The sequence below is a fragment of the Pararge aegeria genome, chromosome 27 (genome assembly GCF_905163445.1).
Source record: "Pararge aegeria chromosome 27, ilParAegt1.1, whole genome shotgun sequence".
In the NCBI taxonomy this organism is placed as follows: Eukaryota; Metazoa; Arthropoda; class Insecta; order Lepidoptera; family Nymphalidae; genus Pararge; species Pararge aegeria.
Window position 1 is genome coordinate 2,324,912 of NC_053206.1, and position 18,593 is coordinate 2,343,504.

At 34.2% G+C, this 18,593-nt stretch overlaps 1 protein-coding gene across 1 annotated transcript in view; it reads left to right on the forward strand.

Annotated features, from left to right (window-relative positions):
• The first annotated feature begins 4,172 nt into the window (after positions 1 to 4,172).
• LOC120635538 (multiple epidermal growth factor-like domains protein 6) overlaps positions 4,173 to 18,593 on the forward strand; it is a 38,533-nt gene continuing 24,112 nt past the window's right edge. Inside the window, exons 1-8 of the mRNA XM_039906556.1 lie at positions 4,173 to 4,188; positions 4,744 to 4,905; positions 5,514 to 5,609; positions 5,971 to 6,171; positions 6,742 to 6,828; positions 7,276 to 7,473; positions 8,650 to 8,769; positions 9,035 to 9,202. Coding sequence (XP_039762490.1) covers positions 4,173 to 4,188; positions 4,744 to 4,905; positions 5,514 to 5,609; positions 5,971 to 6,171; positions 6,742 to 6,828; positions 7,276 to 7,473; positions 8,650 to 8,769; positions 9,035 to 9,202 — 1,048 coding nt within the window. The remainder of the gene's footprint in view (positions 4,189 to 4,743; positions 4,906 to 5,513; positions 5,610 to 5,970; positions 6,172 to 6,741; positions 6,829 to 7,275; positions 7,474 to 8,649; positions 8,770 to 9,034; positions 9,203 to 18,593) is intronic.

Below are 18,593 nucleotides of genomic sequence, written 5' to 3' on the forward strand. Positions count from 1 at the left end.
ATAAATTATTGTTAAATCCACATTAGTTTTACTATGCTCACTTTCCACAGATTGACAGGTAGACGGACAGATTGTTGCTGTCAAGTAAAAGTGGTATACCCCCACAAGGGGCGATAAATCGATCTAGCTAGAATTCATTTATATTGGAATTTCGGAATCATTTATATTGGACAAACGACAATTTTTTTAAGTCTACTCATTCGCGGACGAAGTCGCGCGGTTCCGCTACTGATTAGTAAAGAAACATTGTTCTTAAACTAGTTTTGTATGGAATCTTAAATAGATTAAAATTTCAAGCTTTATCATGTATTAGACCATCTGACCGAACACCTGCGTTTTAGAGATAACTGCCTACAGAGCTCATAGCGTTGAGTACTGGCACTGATACTCCAAATTACTCGGGCAATGCGTTATCGCTGATCTTTTAGCGAAACTAAAGTGCCTGGTATAAAAGTAATGCAGTCCTTTAAACGATGTTTTCCTTAAAAAAGGGTAGCAATATATTAATCAATATTACGCGTAGTAAAATCAGTGCCGGATTAACAACGTAGCAAGAGGAGCAATTTCTACAGCAATTGCTAAGTCGGTATGACATCTTAAGAAAACATCGTTATATTTCAGCCAATTTACAGAAATGCCTTGCGAGTTTGCTAGTATCTGTGAAGAGTCCTTTATCTCCAACAATATTTATCAGATCTTCATTAAAATTACACAATACATGCTTGTTAGTATACAGTTTTTGCGTGAAAGCGTAACAAACAAACTTACATTGACATTTATAATATTAGTAGAGAAAGGGATAGGGATAGGGATGTATTATGGAGGGTAGAGGTAAGGAGAGTCATCTTATATGGGAGAAAAGTTGAAAAAGTGTCCAGTTGTATGCGCTAAATAACAGTTCAAAAATCCTCCACGATGGCGCTGGTGGATGCACAGGGTATGGTATGAATGTAGCAATCGTAGATGAATTGAAGTATGCAGAGTTAAAAAATTTAATGTCATTATCGACTAAAGTAGTTAATTATTGAGAATTTCAACAACTTACGTTGTACAAAATATTGTGGTAAATTCCTTCCTTGAATCTCCATACTTCCTTGTTTATTTTTCATACTCTAACAATATTTATATTTGGCGCTTCTTTTAAGAGTTACCCTGATGCAAATGTGGCGCCTTCCTAATTTAATACATTTTGACGACACTTTTTCATATACACAGATGACTCTCCTTACCTCTACCCTCCATAGGATGTATCACAACAATGTCAAGTCACACAACATTAACTATAGTAATACAGAAATCGCAGCAAGGAATCTTCGACTTGGCACGACTATATCTTGATTTAATTACTTTTTAGAGAGCAGCTCCATCGAGATGAGACCATGGCTAGTTTTTACAGAATGTTTTTGGTGGGTTATATCTTATATCATAATTCAAAATTCAAAATTCATTTATTTCAAGTAGGCCTAATATAAGCACTTTTGAAACGTCAAGTCTGTCTGTTTGTAGTGATTCTACCACCGGTTCGGAAGGCAGATTCTACCGAGAAGAAGCCGGCAAGAAACTCAGCAGTTGCTCTTTTCCAACATCAACAATTTACATTCTTAAATGAGCTATTCTTGTATATATATGAATATATATAGGAATCGGCTCAAACGATTTTCATGAAATTTAGTATACAGGGGGTTTTGGGGGCGATAAATCGATCTAGCTAGTATACATTTTTAGAAAATGTCATTTTATTCGTGTTTAATCGATAAATAAATAAATATATATATAATTGGAATCTCGGAATCGGCTCCAACGATTTTCATGAAATTTATTATTCATTATACAAGGACGGCCGATTGGCGCAGTTTGCAGCGACCCTGCTTTCTGTGTCCAAGGCCGTGGGATCGATTCCCACAACTGGAAAATGTTTGTGTGATGAGCATGAATGTTTTTCAGTGTCTGGGTGTTTAAATGTATATTATAAGTATTTATGTATATTATTAATAAAAAATATTCATCAGTCATCTTAGTACCCATAACACAAGCTACGCTTACTTTGGGGCTAGATGGCGATGTGTGTATTGTCGTAGTATATTTATTTATTTATTTATTCATTTATATTGGAATCTCGGAATCATTTATATTGGACATACGACTATTTTTTGAGTCGACTCATTCGCGGACGAAGTCGCGCAGGTCCGCTAGTTAATATAAAATACAAATATGCTATTTTTCTTTTTAATAATGCCCGATCTATGACATTTGTAAGTTAGCCAAATCACCGAAAATTATCGATAACAGCTGATAATCGCACGATAAGTTAAGTTAATAACTGTCTAGTACACTCATTGTCTTTTGCTAACTATGTTGCTAGAACTGGCTGGTTGTAGAGATTGGGCTAATTAATCAGTGGGATGGACGGACGTACACTCTTTATTCTGCTCGGTGAGTTTATTTATTGTCAAAGTCAAAGTCAAAGTCAAAAATATCTTTATTCAAGTAGGCCCACAGGTGGCACTTTTGATGCGTACATAAGAACCACACGGTAGTGAGATGATGGCGATAACCACACGGTAGTGAGATGATGGCGATAACCACATTCGTAAACTTAAAACTAAAGCTACGAGGGTTCCAAACGCGTCCTGGTCTAAGAAGAAGCCCACAACAAACTTAGCCGGGTGTTTTTTTTTTTTGTTATCACCATCTCACAATGTCATTTTAAATTATTAGAAGATTGAATACTAGCTGTCCCGGCGAACTTCGTACCGCGGATCTTTTTTTTTGATGAATGTAATATTTTAATATTTATTATCCTATTCAGGTCTAAGAGAAATCCAAAAAAATCAAATATCATAATAAATTAAATAGTTCAAACAAACTAAAAAACACGCTTGGTATAAACAAAAACTAAACTAATTTCTACCTTATAGTTTAGTTTATTTATAACAGCGTTTTTTTTTAGTTTTTCTTGACCTATTATTTTTATTTAAGCAAAATTAATTCGTAACCCATTCACCATCAAAGAGATAAATAGAGATCAAAGAGAGAAGTTAAAGATAATGGTTGGAAATTAAAATGAACATCATACCTGCCTTAGTGTCTATAGCTGAAAATTATATAAATTAACAAAAATCTTATTTGACAAATTAAAAAAGTAACAGCTAACGCCCTCTACCATCTAGTAGCTTAATGTTTTCTGTGGAATTTGTTAGGTATGCGAACGTCATAGGTTTTTTACATTTGGGTCTAGATGGCGCTGTAATAATTAGTAAAAAATCTTATTTTTTATAGTGAAAATTGGAATAATCTTTTCAGATTAGTGTATTGTCATCGGTCCTCGATATGTCTACAAAGTTTGAAAGAAATCTAACCGTTTAAAGTGGGTCAAAATCGCGCCCAAAGAAGTCGGTTACAAACAAACATACAAGTGAAGCTAATATAAAGCGTGTAAAAATTGGTCCAGCCGTTCTTGAGTTACAAATGGTGTAACCAACACAACTTTCTTTTATATATATAGATTTTGAAAATTAAGCTTAATTTGTTATATTTCGTGAAAAGCAGAAGAATCTGTATGATGTTATTCATAATTTCTTCAATCCTCATTCTCCACACCAAAGAGATCTTCGGCCCTCTTCGGAAACCGGAGCATCCTCAGAACATGTTGACTTTACAATAATTATTCATTGTGAAGCTCAAGTATAGTTAAGCTTAATTTTCATAATATATCATGGAATTCCACAAAGTAACGTCTACTTCTATCTAATATTTATTTATTGAAGTCCAAAACTTACTTATATTGAATAGAACCCGCGCCAGTTTGTGTTAGTCTGTGATGGATATAAAATTATGCTCAGTTTTTTTATTATTTCATTGCAACTTCAAAATTAAAATCGTCGGTTTGCTTTAAGCTCATTGCAAAGAAATAACTTTAATTAAGGACCGAGCTATGCCCGAATATACTTACCCAAATCAAAAAATAAAAAAATAAACAACCGAATTTATTTCTGTCGGATATCAAATTCAAATTTTTTTTATTCATATAGGCCTATCACAGGCACTGTTTTTTTTTTTGTTCAAATGAAACTGTAACAAACATTTTCGAATAACATTTGCCATCATCTTCGAAACTTTTCGTTTATGGTCATGATGACATATGAAGCGATCATACATATATGTTTACATATATGTATGATCGCTTAGGTAAGTAAGGGGATTGTGATAACTTCGTTCGCCAACTTAAACCTATAGCTACGAGCGTTCCAAACGCGCCCTGGTCTAAGAAGAGCCCACAACAAACTTATATGTATATATGTTTTAATAATTGTAAGGGGATGGTGATAACTTCGTCCGCCAACTTAAACCTAAAGCTACGAGGGTTCCAAACGCGCCCTGGTTAAGAGTCCAAAACAAAATTAGCCGGGTAATTTTTATCACCATCTCACAGTAAATCCAACCGAGGTGCAAACAGGTTCAATTCGGTGTCGGAATTTTCTCTGGTCTGGTCTGGTGGTAGGACGCACTTTGGCCGTGGCTAGTTACCACTCTACCGGCAAAGACGTGCCGCTAAGCGATTTAGTGTTCCTGTGCGTTGTCGCGAAGAAACTGATTAGGGGTATGACTACCATACTCCCTATCAGGTTAGCCCGCTACCATCTTAGACTGTATTATCACTTACCACCAGGTGAGATTGCAGTCAAGGGCTGACTTGTAGTGGAATAAAAATAAATAAATAAAGTGTACCAATACCGGTTACAGGGGTTCTCAGCAGCAGTCCTCTGACCATATCATCGGTATGGAGGTGCACACAAAACGCCGACTGCGACAGTCTTAGCGGCAGTGTGTGCGACGGCGCGACTGGCGGGTGTTTATGCGTCCCGGGACAGCAGCCGGTGCTGGGGGGCAGTGCTTGTGTTGACGGTAAGTGGTGATGACAAACTGAGCGGCTGGGAGCTTGAATTTCAGTCAAAGTTTTCAACAACGAGCATTGGAAAAAGGACTTAAAATTTTTACTCTCACTCGTTTTTCTCGCACTTCCGAAGGTTGACACAGTTTTTTTGTCTGTGCAATAAAGTGTTGCAAAACGTGGGGATGGGACTTGGAATAATACTAGTTTTCACTTATTACATTTGACATATAATCGAGCAGAGTTTCCCCCTACAACTACTTGATAGAGAATGAATGCTCGAGAAGGTAATGCTTCTACTTTTATACGGCTCACGTACCGTTTCCAATGTTGACATCAAAACGAACCAACAATAATATTTTACGATATTAGTTTCCGGTAAGTTATTTCACAAAATATATTGTTATTATTCTATTTGGAAAACATTAAATATTTAGACAGGTATTATTAGGAATTATATAAAGCAAAATAGTACTATTAAAGCAATTCGTTATTAATGAATCTTGTAGTGACGTCACAACATGTTTATGGCGTAGCGTAGGTATCAGCCAGGGGGGGCAACCGCTAACAAAAGTTAATAAATAAAACTCGTGGCGTAGCTTACAAGTATTTTTGGTTTCAGTGGCACCCTACTTCACTTCACCATGCGTGGAAGACCATCAATGTTCAAGGCTGTTTACAGGTTTTGAATGCCGTCGACTAAACACAACTGCCTTAGGTAGGTATTTCCAAACCATTCAGTCAGAAATATGGTCAAATATATCACCATTATATCAAACTACTGGCCAGGGTATGCATAAAGAAGAAATATAAATAAATAAATATACTACGACAATACACACACCGACATCTAGCCCCAAAGTAAGCGTAGCTTGTGTTATGGGTACTATGACGACTGATGAATATTTTTATGAATAATATACATAAATACTTAGAACATACGTATAAACACCCAGACACTGAAAAACATTCATGCTCATCACACAAACATTTTTCAGTTGTGGGAATCGAACCCACGGCCTTGGGTTCTGCGCCAATCGGCCGTCACCGTCATTAAATTCTATCTACTTTTCCAGAAGGAAGTTGCTTTTGTGCCGAACGTCGCCATTACTTCCGAGGGCGTTGTTGGCCAACTGTGGACTTTGGCGCTGCATGTACCAGGGACGAAGAATGCTTAGGAGCAATCCGAAACCCGTTCAGTATGAGCTGTAGAGGATCTTGCCAATGTTCCACAGGCTACTATGAGAGGCAGAGAGGAGACTGCAGGAAAATCGGATTAGGTGAGTAGTTCTTCAGACTGGGATGAACAGACCGTCAATGAAACGAATAAATAATAATAAAAAAAAAAATCCGACAATACCTTTTTTTATTTTTTAAATGAAAAAAAAGGTATAACATTTAAAAGGTGTAAAACATAAATTCTTAAGAATAACAAAAACTCTTAAGAGACTTAAAATTTAACACTTCAAAAATCTGTACGTTTTAATTTATAATTTCTTCAACACTCCACAGCAAATAGATCTTCGGGATTGTACTCTCTACGCACGTTTCGTTCCGAGACCGGAGCAGCCTCTAGAGATGTTGACTTTAAAGAATGAAGGCAATATCTCCGGAAAGTATCCAATATTTTGTATATTAATGTATCAAAATGGCGATAGATCAGTGACTGTGACTTCGACTTTCTTTTCGGCGCAACCGATTCTGATCCCTGGCACGCACATAAATTTGGATGCGGTGCAATTCTGCCTACTGCTCGCGATCGATTTGCTTGCGCACCGGTACTTGCAATGAGTATACATACTCAATATACATGACTCTAAAAGCTTAACCAATTTTTAATTTTATTACAGAGGTAGGAGACAGTTGCGTCCTGGATATAGACTGTCAGTTTCCAAATGGTGTTTGTGACCTTGCAAGGCTGAGGTGCATTTATAATGGTACGTAAAATAACTGACTGCAAAAACTACAACCTTTTTGGATTTTTCTACCACTACAAGTTAGCGCTTAGTTATCGTACCTATTTGTAAGTGATGATGCGGTATAAGATAGTGATGAGCTAACTCGAAAAGGGTATAACGACATACAAAGGTTATATTAAACCCATAAAACATTTTTCTTTATGCTAACAAAAAGATTTATGGCTATCTCCGACCCTTTGGCAGGACGGAGGTTATACTAGAATTAAAAACGCGGTTTGTCTTGTTTTGGTTAAACCCTAAACCTCTAAAATTCATTCATAGACGTAGATTTTTATTTTGACTGTTCTTTTTTTGAATAACTGTCCCACCCATCCACGAATGGGAATTGGGAATTTAGCGTTTTAAACCCCTAACAAATAAAGAACACTAATTTCCCGAACATGACACATGAAAACGGTGTTGCAGGTACCACCCCAGAACCGGAAGCAGAGCCTCCAGTAGAAGAACCCGGAACCCAAATAGTACAACTCAACGCGGCGGTACCACGCGTCACATGCAATGCTACCACACCGTGCGAGCAACCCTTCGAATGCTCATCATCAGGTGTCTGCATATGCCCTGTTGGTTATTACGAGAGTCCCAACGGTCAGAGATGTTTAGCAGGTAACTTTGAATATAGTGTACATTACTCTACAAGTCAAGCCCTTTTATTTGATACTCATAACAATTTAGCTGTAAAAGATCTCATCCGCCAGACGACCGAGTGGCGCAGTGGGCAGCGTGCTTTCTGAATCCAAGGCCGTGGGTTCGATTCCCACAACTGGAAAATGTTAGTGTGATGAACATGAATGTTTTTCAGTTTCTGGGTGTTTATCTGTATATTATAAGTATTTATCTTCATCGTCATCATCAGTCATCTTAATATCCATAACACAAGCTAAGCTTCCTTTGGGGATAGATGGCAATGATGATTTTTTATTTATTCTTATTTTGCGGCAGTAGCCAGTATATTATCGTAGTATACAGTAGCCATCTTGGATTTCAACAAACATAGCTAAGAACACTCTCGACTGATTAACCTTTCAAACAAAAAAAACAACATCAAAATCGTTTTATCCGTTCGGGAAATATGGCGCCACAAACAGACACACGCAAACACTTCAAACTTATACTTAACTTAACACCCTGTAATTTTTCGTTGGGGGTAAGAAGGTGTTTTCCTTTAATAGAATTGGATCACCAGAGCAGCACGGCTAGCATGGCCAGGAGACAATTATATCCCCGGGGAAAGAATATAAACGTATCTTCTCCCACAGCTTTATAAACTCTCAGAGCATTGGCGCACAGTGGAAATAATATCCATATATATGTGTAATACAGGCTACCGCGAGTGCTCCCGAAAAGGAAAAAGTATATAAATACTTGGACCTTGCTCACGCCATGTGGAATGTTGAGTCTACCGTTATTGTTCCGATCGTCGTTTCAGTCTTCTCGCGAAAAGCTTCGACCAACATCTTAAGAAGCTTTCGCTTGGTTGTTGGATCAAGGGTCGGATACAGAAGGCAGTAGACCTTGAAACGGAGCGTATTGTGAGGAGGTTCCTCACTCTGGAGCCCTGACCGTCGGTTGCTTGGCATTCAAATGGGCATTGTTAAAAAAATTAAAAATAATAAATGATAGAATTGAAAACGGGGGTAAACTTCTCCTACTCCATATTCCCTTGCTTTAGTAGGTGGGCACGTCTCATGTCAGGTGATATAATTGGGGGATATAATTTTTGTCTCTTGCCCGTACTAGCCCTGGTGATAGGAAACTAATAACTAAAACGATATATTTCAGAGCTCGGTTCCCCGTCAGATGCTGATAATTGCGTGGGTTTCCTAGCCACGGTGATAAATGGCGTCTGTACCTGCCCTCCCAACCTGTTCTTTGAGGAGAACATGAGGGATTGCGTCAGAGGTAAACTAACAATTGTAACTTAGACTTAATACAGACTACAGATTCTCCTGCTGAGGAAATTAAACATAATTTTCCTAAAATATGAAAAAAAAAAGAGAGGATAAAGAAAAAAGGAAGAAGAAAAAAAAAGATTTGGGAAAGATGTTCCATCCAAAACCTATCCTGTAAACCACCCCTGGACACCCTAGTAGGTCTTCCAACTCTGCCTATTCATATACTTGTTCGGTATATACTTCATCTTAGACTCCGATATTTTTTTTAAAAGCAACTCGACGTTTCACTGATTCCTGCGTCGCCGACAACAACTGCCACACATTTGGACCAGCATCCCGCTGCGGTCCCCCGAAGGAGCCCTGGGGCTTTCGGACCTGCGCGTGCATCCCCGAGTACGCGGTCTGGGACCCCAGACAGACGTTCTGCAGGTTTTTCTCTGGTAAGAAAGTTAAAAATATAGTATCAAAAGTTTGTAATACATTACTACTTAATTCTTGATATCAATATATATACTTAACTCTGTGTGTCCCTCGATAGAACTATAAGTGAGAGTACGGGATTCACTTGCGTATTCACCGCACTCACTCACTTGCGTATTCTTGCTATTGCTTAATATATGAGCAACTGAGCCAGAGAAACCGTTCACCCAGTTGTCACTCGGAGGAGCAAAGTACGGCTCAGCAACCGCTGCAACGTTGACGTATATAGTTACTTGCCTTATTGACACCTACATCAATAATTTCTTACGTACATAATGTACATACGAAGTTTATTTACTTACACTATTTATTTACGTACATTATTTTATATGTATATATATTTATTGTTTGCGTGTGTATGTCTCTGAACTCCTCCGAAACGGCTGGACCGATTTGAATGTTTTTTTTGGTATGCGTTTGGGTGCGTGCGTGTGGGTCATCTCCAAGCGGCCAATAGGCCGGTCGGGGGTACGGCCCTCGAGGCAACGCCTCCTTACCCGGGTCATATTCGCAGGGCAGCTATGCTGCCCTGGTAATTGTTGTTTTAGCCCCTGTCTAGGGGCTAGGGCCCGCCATCATTGGCTTTGGGCCTGTTGGTTTGTCTTGTCCGTGAAATGTCGGCGTCACTGTCAGCGTAGTCGTCGTCGGCGCGCGCGGGGATGTTATTAATTCCGATGGGCCTTGAGTCATCGATGTCACCATTTGTGCCTCCGCGTGGTCGCGCTGGCGGGGGTGATTGGAGGAGCTCTCGAGGTAGTGGACGCCCTGTTATAGGTCTGTCCAGCGCTGAGGCTATTCCGTGGAGGTGTTCGCACGGCCCGTAGTCTGCGTGAGCGAACATGCGGCGTGCGATTGTGCGGACGAAAACCTCCACGGTAGGCGTCCTGGTGTCTCGATGGATGACGTCATTTCTGACGTACCTTGGAGATCCTACAATCAGGCGCAGGCACTTGTTCTGCTGAACCTGTAGCCGGTCTTTTTGGTGGGCCGAGCAGAGGGCAAACCAGGCTGGGGCTGCGTACGTGAGGCGTGAGCGGATATATGCTCCGTAGATCCTCAGTTTGGTCCTTATTGGAAGTCTGGAACTTAGGCCTTGGTGCAACATCGACGCGGCTGCCTGTGCATGGTTCACTGCATGATTGACCATACTCACCATGCTCAATGTCGCGTCCATGTGGCACCCTAGGTAGCGAACTGAGGTCTGCCACGCTATGTCCTGGCCTCGGAGTTGGAGTTGACGCAGTGGCTTCCGCACGCCGAACACAATGGCGGCCGTCTTACCCACGTTGACAGCCATCCTCCACCTGTCCAGCCATTCTGGAAGCAGGTTCAGCAGACGTTGCATTCGGTTGATAGCGACGAGTTGGTGAAATGATGACGCAAAATATGCACTGTCATCCGCATAGAGCGACAACAGTACGTCTTCCTCCCCCTCGCGCAGGTGTCCGGCGAGAGTAGGGATGTCATTTGTATACACCGCGTACAAACACGGTGACAGGCAGCTGCCTTGCGGTACTCCGGCACGTATTGGACGCGGCTGGGATTCAGCGCCCTCTACGGAAACATAGAAGGTTCTACCTTCCAGGAATGATGCCACTATTCGCACGATTGCGAGTGGCAAGGTTGTTTGGAGGAGCTTCGCCAGGAGGCCGGTATGCCACACTCGATCGAAGGCCTTCTCGATATCTAGAAAAACCCCGACGGTACAGTGTCCTCTGTTCTTCTCACTGGCGATAAAGTGGAGTCCTCTTGCTAGCTGTAGCGACGTGGAGTGGTTGCTGCGAAAACCAAACTGCTCATCTCGCAGTTGCAAGTGGGGGGTGAGTCTTCGCAGCAATAGCCGCTCAAACAGCTTCGCAATATGCGGTAAAAGCGTAATTGGTCGGTAACTACCTGGAAAACGGCGATCTTTTCCAGATTTGGGAAGGGTAATTATCTTTCCTTGCTTCCATATCTCTGGAAAGTGTCCTGTACGTAGTACCCCGTTAAAAAGTCTTGTGAGGATAACTAGACCTCTACGGGGCAGCTGCTGAAGGGCGGCAATAGGGATCCTGTCGTAGCCTGGGGCCTTCCTCTTTGGTAGGTTAAGGACGGTTTTCCTTAACTCGGACGGGGAGATGAAGTCTTCTCCCCGGAGCGGTGGAAACGAGGCCGACAGGAATTCGTTTGGGTTTCGAGCGTTTGGGTGGCACCCTTGACGGTTTAGATTCACAAATCAGCCCAACAGATGGCGCTCGGTTCCGCTAGTATATATATATATATATACTATAATATATATATATATATATATATATATTTCCAAATATTAACGTTGACGTATATAGTTACTTGCCTTATTGACACCTACATCAATAATTTCTTACGTACATTATTTTATATGTATATATATTTATTGTTTGCGTGTGTATGTCACTGAACTCCTCCGAAACGGCTGGACCGATTTGAATGTTTTTTTTGGTATGCGTTTGGGTGGCACCCTTGACGGTTTAGATTCACAAATCAGCCCAACAGATGGCGCTCGATTCCGCTAGTATATATATATATATTTTTTTTTTTTTTTCCAAATATATACGTATATATATATATTTATATTCTTACATACGTTTACTTTCGCGGTTTATTTACTTACATTATTTATTTACGTATATCTTATCATACATCTTTAAACGAGCAATTCTTATATATATAAACTGGCGTGCATAAAAATTAGGCCACATAATAAAATGCCCTAATTTTTTTTGTGAATAAAGTTCAACCTAGTTAATTGTTATTATAATTATTTACTTACTTTTAAACAAAATCAATGCATTTCAGGTAAGTAACGTCTTTATTTAAAGCTTTACACGAAATTTTCGAAAAGTTGATGAAATTTGTAAACAAGTGATTTTTGCCAAATGAAAAATTCATTAGTTTTGAACCGAATTTACCTCCACCAGTAGGTGGTATTGCCTCCTCTAGCTTTGATGGTGCATACCATCCTTTTACTCATTGACATAATTAGGTTTTTTATCGTTGTCTGTGGAATATTGTTCCACTCCTCGACAAGAGCGATTTTCAGCTGCGCTAAATTCATCGGTGCTGGTTCTCTTGTCTGACCCGCCGCTTCAACTCATCCCATAAATGGGGTTCTATTGGGTTGAGATCAGGAATATACGCTGGGCAGTCCAGAACCGAAAACCCAACCTCATTTAAGTACTCAATGTACGCAATGAGCGGTATGAGGACGAACATTATCTTGCATTCAAATGAAATTGTTATCAATTAATCCTTGATATGGCACAACACGGTCACTCAGAAAGTCAGTGATATACGACGAAGCTGCAACAGAACCTTCAAGAATCACCAGCTCTTACGGGCCTCCAAACATATTCCTCCCCAAAACAAAACGGACCCACCTCCAAGCTTACCCTTTCAGATATGGCGCATTGTGCATAACGTTCTCCACTGCGGCGATAGACTTTTGACGTGACAACGTCTTATAATTCGATGGAGCCGGCTGCACGCACGAAAAAACATGACAACATGCGGCGTTACCTCGCTCTGAGGCGTTCCAATTAAGACTTGAAGTGCAAGCGAGAGCGCGGAACGAGCGACAAAGAGGCACAATCGGCGCTCGGCAGCGTTCGACATTTGTCTCTCTCTTACTTGAGTGAGCGATGCGTCCGCTTGGACAGCTGCTATACAATAATACATTTACATGTTTTCGTCAAGTATGAAGTGCAGTGAAAAGTGAATGTGGTGTCAATTGTTTATAGCAACGATGATGATAGAAACTATGTACATTGTAAAAAAAATTTACATAATTGTATTCATGCGTACAAATAAATGTAACTTGATCAATTCAATTGTTATTTCAATCTATCTACTTTCTATATCCATACAAAATATCTATTAAACAAATAAAATTTAAATTTTCTTTTGAAAAATGCAACCATTCCATCAGTATTCTCTTATGACGTTGTCACGTTTAACTATCGTCAGTGAACCGAATTTACAGACCATCGATTTTTTTTACGACCATCAGCTCCATAAAGACACATACGCTACTCATCAGAAAAGAGTACCTGTACTCATCTCGGTGCTCACGTGCAAATTGTCACCTTGCTACTTTGTGAGCTACTGTAAGTTTAGGGCCCGTTGCTGGTTTAAAAGATTTTAAAACATTTTCTTTAAGCCTTCTTTTTACTGTCCATACACTTACATTCACATTTCGAACATCTCTGAGCACATGCTGCACTTCAACAGCAGAGCGGTGACGATTTCTTAAACTTGTAGACGCAATAAATCGATCATCTCTGACCGTTTTCTTCCTTCGGCGACCAGACCCAGTTCGCCTGATGTAGCCACCTGTCTCCAGATATCTTTTTCACACATTCTGAACAGTGGGACGACTAGCTTCACACGTACGGGCCACATCTCGCTGACTCATTCCGGTTTCCAGTAGCGTGATGATGCGAACAACTTCTGCTTGTCGAATATCCATTTTAAGCGTCGTAACATTAAAAGAAGATACTACTGTACTTGCAGCAATAAGAAAAACAAAAAGTTGTCGAGTGCTAACACACTGCGTTAATTTTAACTTGACAGGTTCATGATGACGGTTCTTAGAAATATCGTAATAAATGAATAAAAATGAACATTTTTTTTTCTTACCTTAGAAAGAGATTGCAATGCTGTGATTTTTACTTTGTTGTTGCTAGAAATGACAAAAAATAAATAAGCATTCCATAGGATCCAATTTTAAGGGTGCCCTAATTTTTATGCACGCCACTTTATAATTGGAATCTCGAAATTGGCTCCAACGATTTTCATGAATTTTAGTATACAGGGGGTTTCGGGGACGATAAATCGATCTAGCTAGGATTCATTTTTAGAAAATGTTATTTTATTCGTGTTTTATCGATAAATATATATATAGTTGGAATCTTGGAATCGGCAGCAACGATTTTCTTTTCTTAAGTAAATTATTAACTTAATTACATTATTTACTTAAATACATTATTTACTAAAGTACATTATTTACTTAGAACATTATTTACTTAAGTACATTATATACTGAAGTACATTATTTACTAAAGTACATTATTTACTTAGATACAATATTTACTTAAATACATTGTATACTTAAGTATATTATGTACTTCAGTACATTATTTATTTATGTGCATTATTTACATAAATACATTATATACTTGAATACATTATATATACTAAATTATATTATTTAGTATATATAATGTATAACTAAAGTATATTATTTACTTAAGTACATTATATATATAAGAACATTATATACTTGAATACATTATATACTAAAGAACATTATTTACTAAAGTACATTATTTACTAATATACATTATATACTTAAGTACATTATATACTCAAGTACATTATTCATTAAATACTTAAGTATATTATTTACTTAAGTACATTATATATATATATAAGAACATTATATACTTCAGTACATTATTTACTTAAATACATTATATACTAAAGAACATTATTTACTTAAGTACATTATTTACCTAAATACATTTTATACTTATGTGCATTATTTACTTAAATACATAATATACTTAAGTAGATTCTATACTTAAGTACATAATATACTTAAGTACATTATTTACTTAAGTACATTTTTTACTTAAATACATTATATACTTCAGTACATTTTTTACTTATATACATTATTTACTTAAGTACATTATATACTTGAATACAATATTTACTTAAGTACATTATTTACTTAAGTACATTATATACTTAAGTACTTTATTTACCTAAATACATTTTATACTTATGTGCATTATTTACTTTAATACATAATATACTTAAGTACATTATTTACTTAAATACATTATATACTTCAGTACATTATTTACTTAAGTACATTATATACTTAAGTACATTATTTACTTAAATACATTATATACTTCAGTACATTATTTACTTATTTGCATCATTTACTTATATAAATTATATACTGAAGTACATAATATACTTAAGTTCATAATTTACTTAAGTACATTATTTACTTAAATACATTATATACTTAAGTACATTATAAACTTAAGTACATTATTTACTTCAGTACATTATTTACTTATATACATAATATACTTAAGTACATTATTTACTTAAATACATTATATACTTCAGTACATTATTTACTTATATACATTATTTACGTAAGTACATTATATACTTGAATACATTATTTACTTAAGTACATTATTTACTGTAGTACATTATATATATAAGTACATTATATACTTCAGTACATTATTTACTTAAATACATTATATACTTAAATTAATTATATACTTAAGTATATTATTTACTTAAGTACATTATATATATAAGTACATTATATACTTCAGTACATTATTTACTTAAATACATTATATACTAAAGAACATTATATACTTAAATATATAATTAACTTATGTGCATTATTTACTTAAATACATAATATACTTTAGTACATTATATACTTAAATTCATTAAATACTTAAGTATATTATTTACTTATGTGCATTATTAACTTAAATACATAATATACTGTAGTACATTATATACTTAAGTACATAGTTTACTTAAGTAAATTATTTACTTAAATACATTATATACTTAAGTACATTATTTACTTAAGTAAATTATTTACTTCTGTACATTATAAACTGAAATACATTATATACTGAAGTATATTATTTACTTTAATACATTATATACTTAAGTAAATTATTTACTTAAAAACATTATATACTAAAGAAAATTATTTACTTAATTACATTATTTACTTAAATACATTATATACTAAAGAACATTATACACTTAAGTACATTATTTACCTAAATACATTATATATATAAGTACATTAAATACTTAAGTATATTATTTACTTATATGCATTATTTACTTAAATACATAATATACTGTAGTACATTATATACTTAAGTACATAGTTTAATTAAGTTAATTATTTACTTAAATACATTATATACTTAAGTACATTATTTACTTCTGTACATTATATACTGAAGTACATTATTTACTAAAGTACATTATTTACTTAGATACAATATTTACTTAAATACATTGTATACTTAAGTATATTATGTACTTCAGTACATTATTTATTTATGTGCATTATTTACATAAATACATTATATACTTGAATACATTATATATACTAAATTATATTATTTAGTATATATAATGTATAACTAAAGTATATTATTTACTTAAGTACATTATATATATAAGAACATTATATACTTGAATACATTATATACTAAAGAACATTATTTACTAAAGTACATTATTTACTAATATACATTATATACTTAAGTACATTATATACTCAAGTACATTATTCATTAAATACTTAAGTATATTATTTACTTAAGTACATTATATATATATATAAGAACATTATATACTTCAGTACATTATTTACTTAAATACATTATATACTAAAGAACATTATTTACTTAAGTACATTATTTACCTAAATACATTTTATACTTATGTGCATTATTTACTTAAATACATAATATACTTAAGTAGATTCTATACTTAAGTACATAATATACTTAAGTACATTATTTACTTAAGTACATTTTTTACTTAAATACATTATATACTTCAGTACATTTTTTACTTATATACATTATTTACTTAAGTACATTATATACTTGAATACAATATTTACTTAAGTACATTATTTACTTAAGTACATTATATACTTAAGTACTTTATTTACCTAAATACATTTTATACTTATGTGCATTATTTACTTTAATACATAATATACTTAAGTACATTATTTACTTAAATACATTATATACTTCAGTACATTATTTACTTAAGTACATTATATACTTAAGTACATTATTTACTTAAATACATTATATACTTCAGTACATTATTTACTTATTTGCATCATTTACTTATATAAATTATATACTGAAGTACATAATATACTTAAGTTCATAATTTACTTAAGTACATTATTTACTTAAATACATTATATACTTAAGTACATTATAAACTTAAGTACATTATTTACTTCAGTACATTATTTACTTATATACATAATATACTTAAGTACATTATTTACTTAAATACATTATATACTTCAGTACATTATTTACTTATATACATTATTTACGTAAGTACATTATATACTTGAATACATTATTTACTTAAGTACATTATTTACTGTAGTACATTATATATATAAGTACATTATATACTTCAGTACATTATTTACTTAAATACATTATATACTTAAATTAATTATATACTTAAGTATATTATTTACTTAAGTACATTATATATATAAGTACATTATATACTTCAGTACATTATTTACTTAAATACATTATATACTAAAGAACATTATATACTTAAATATATAATTAACTTATGTGCATTATTTACTTAAATACATAATAAACTTTAGTACATTATATACTTAAATTCATTAAATACTTAAGTATATTATTTACTTATGTGCATTATTAACTTAAATACATAATATACTGTAGTACATTATATACTTAAGTACATAGTTTACTTAAGTAAATTATTTACTTAAATACATTATATACTTAAGTACATTATTTACTTAAGTAAATTATTTACTTCTGTACATTATAAACTGAAATACATTATATACTGAAGTATATTATTTACTTTAATACATTATATACTTAAGTAAATTATTTACTTAAAAACATTATATACTAAAGAAAATTATTTACTTAATTACATTATTTACTTAAATACATTATATACTAAAGAACATTATACACTTAAGTACATTATTTACCTAAATACATTATATATATAAGTACATTAAATACTTAAGTATATTATTTACTTATATGCATTATTTACTTAAATACATAATATACTGTAGTACATTATATACTTAAGTACATAGTTTAATTAAGTTAATTATTTACTTAAATACATTATATACTTAAGTACATTATTTACTTCTGTACATTATATACTGAAATACATTATGTACTTAAGTAAATAATGTATTCAAGTATTATTTACTTAAATACATAATATACTTATATACATTATTTACTTCAGTACATTATATACTTAAGTATATTATTTACCTTAGTACATTATATATATATAAGTACATTATTTACTTAAAACATTATATACTAAAGAAAATTATTTACTTAAATACATTATTTACTTAAATACATTATATACTAAAGAACATTATACACTTAAGTACATTATTTACCTAAATACATTATATACTGAAGTATATTATTTACTTAAGTACATTTTATATATAAGTACATTATATACTTG